This window comes from Morone saxatilis, unplaced genomic scaffold (assembly GCF_004916995.1).
Source record: "Morone saxatilis isolate NCDOM2014 unplaced genomic scaffold, NCSU_SB_2.0 Contig8, whole genome shotgun sequence".
NCBI classification, from domain to species: Eukaryota; Metazoa; Chordata; class Actinopteri; family Moronidae; genus Morone; species Morone saxatilis.
The window spans coordinates 19740930-19741287 of record NW_023340257.1 but is presented as its reverse complement, the minus strand read 5'-3'; the positions used below and the strand labels follow the sequence as shown (position 1 = coordinate 19741287).

The following is a 358-nucleotide window of genomic DNA, read 5'->3' as shown; positions in this document are numbered from 1 at the left end:
ACAGACACACACACACAGGACACTTCCATTAAAGTGAGAATTTTCTCTCCAGAACGAAATTTGATTTAAGAGAAAATGAAACCAAAATCTCACCCATGTACTGGATCGTCCCACAAATTGTGAACGCTCTTCCTCCTCGTTTCAGCCGCCGCGAGAGTCCGAAATCAGACAAACGGAGGTGACCTGAATCAAAACACAACCTGAAACTTATGGACTTTTACACACTAATAACAGAATAAACATGTAGAATGTTTTTTATGTATTGTGTTTATTGGTCCTGTTTTAGGTGCATGGCTTGTGGTCAGCATCTTTCTTACTGACGGATCAGTTGTGTATCCATTGGTTTTTGTGTTAGTTA

At 39.7% G+C, this 358-nt stretch overlaps 1 protein-coding gene across 1 annotated transcript in view; it reads right to left on the bottom strand.

The window, feature by feature from the left end:
• Positions 1–358, bottom strand: part of rskra (ribosomal protein S6 kinase related a) — a 7212-nt gene that overhangs the window by 1247 nt on the left and 5607 nt on the right. The window contains exon 8 of the mRNA XM_035679615.1: positions 94–183. Coding sequence (XP_035535508.1) covers positions 94–183 — 90 coding nt within the window. The remainder of the gene's footprint in view (positions 1–93; positions 184–358) is intronic.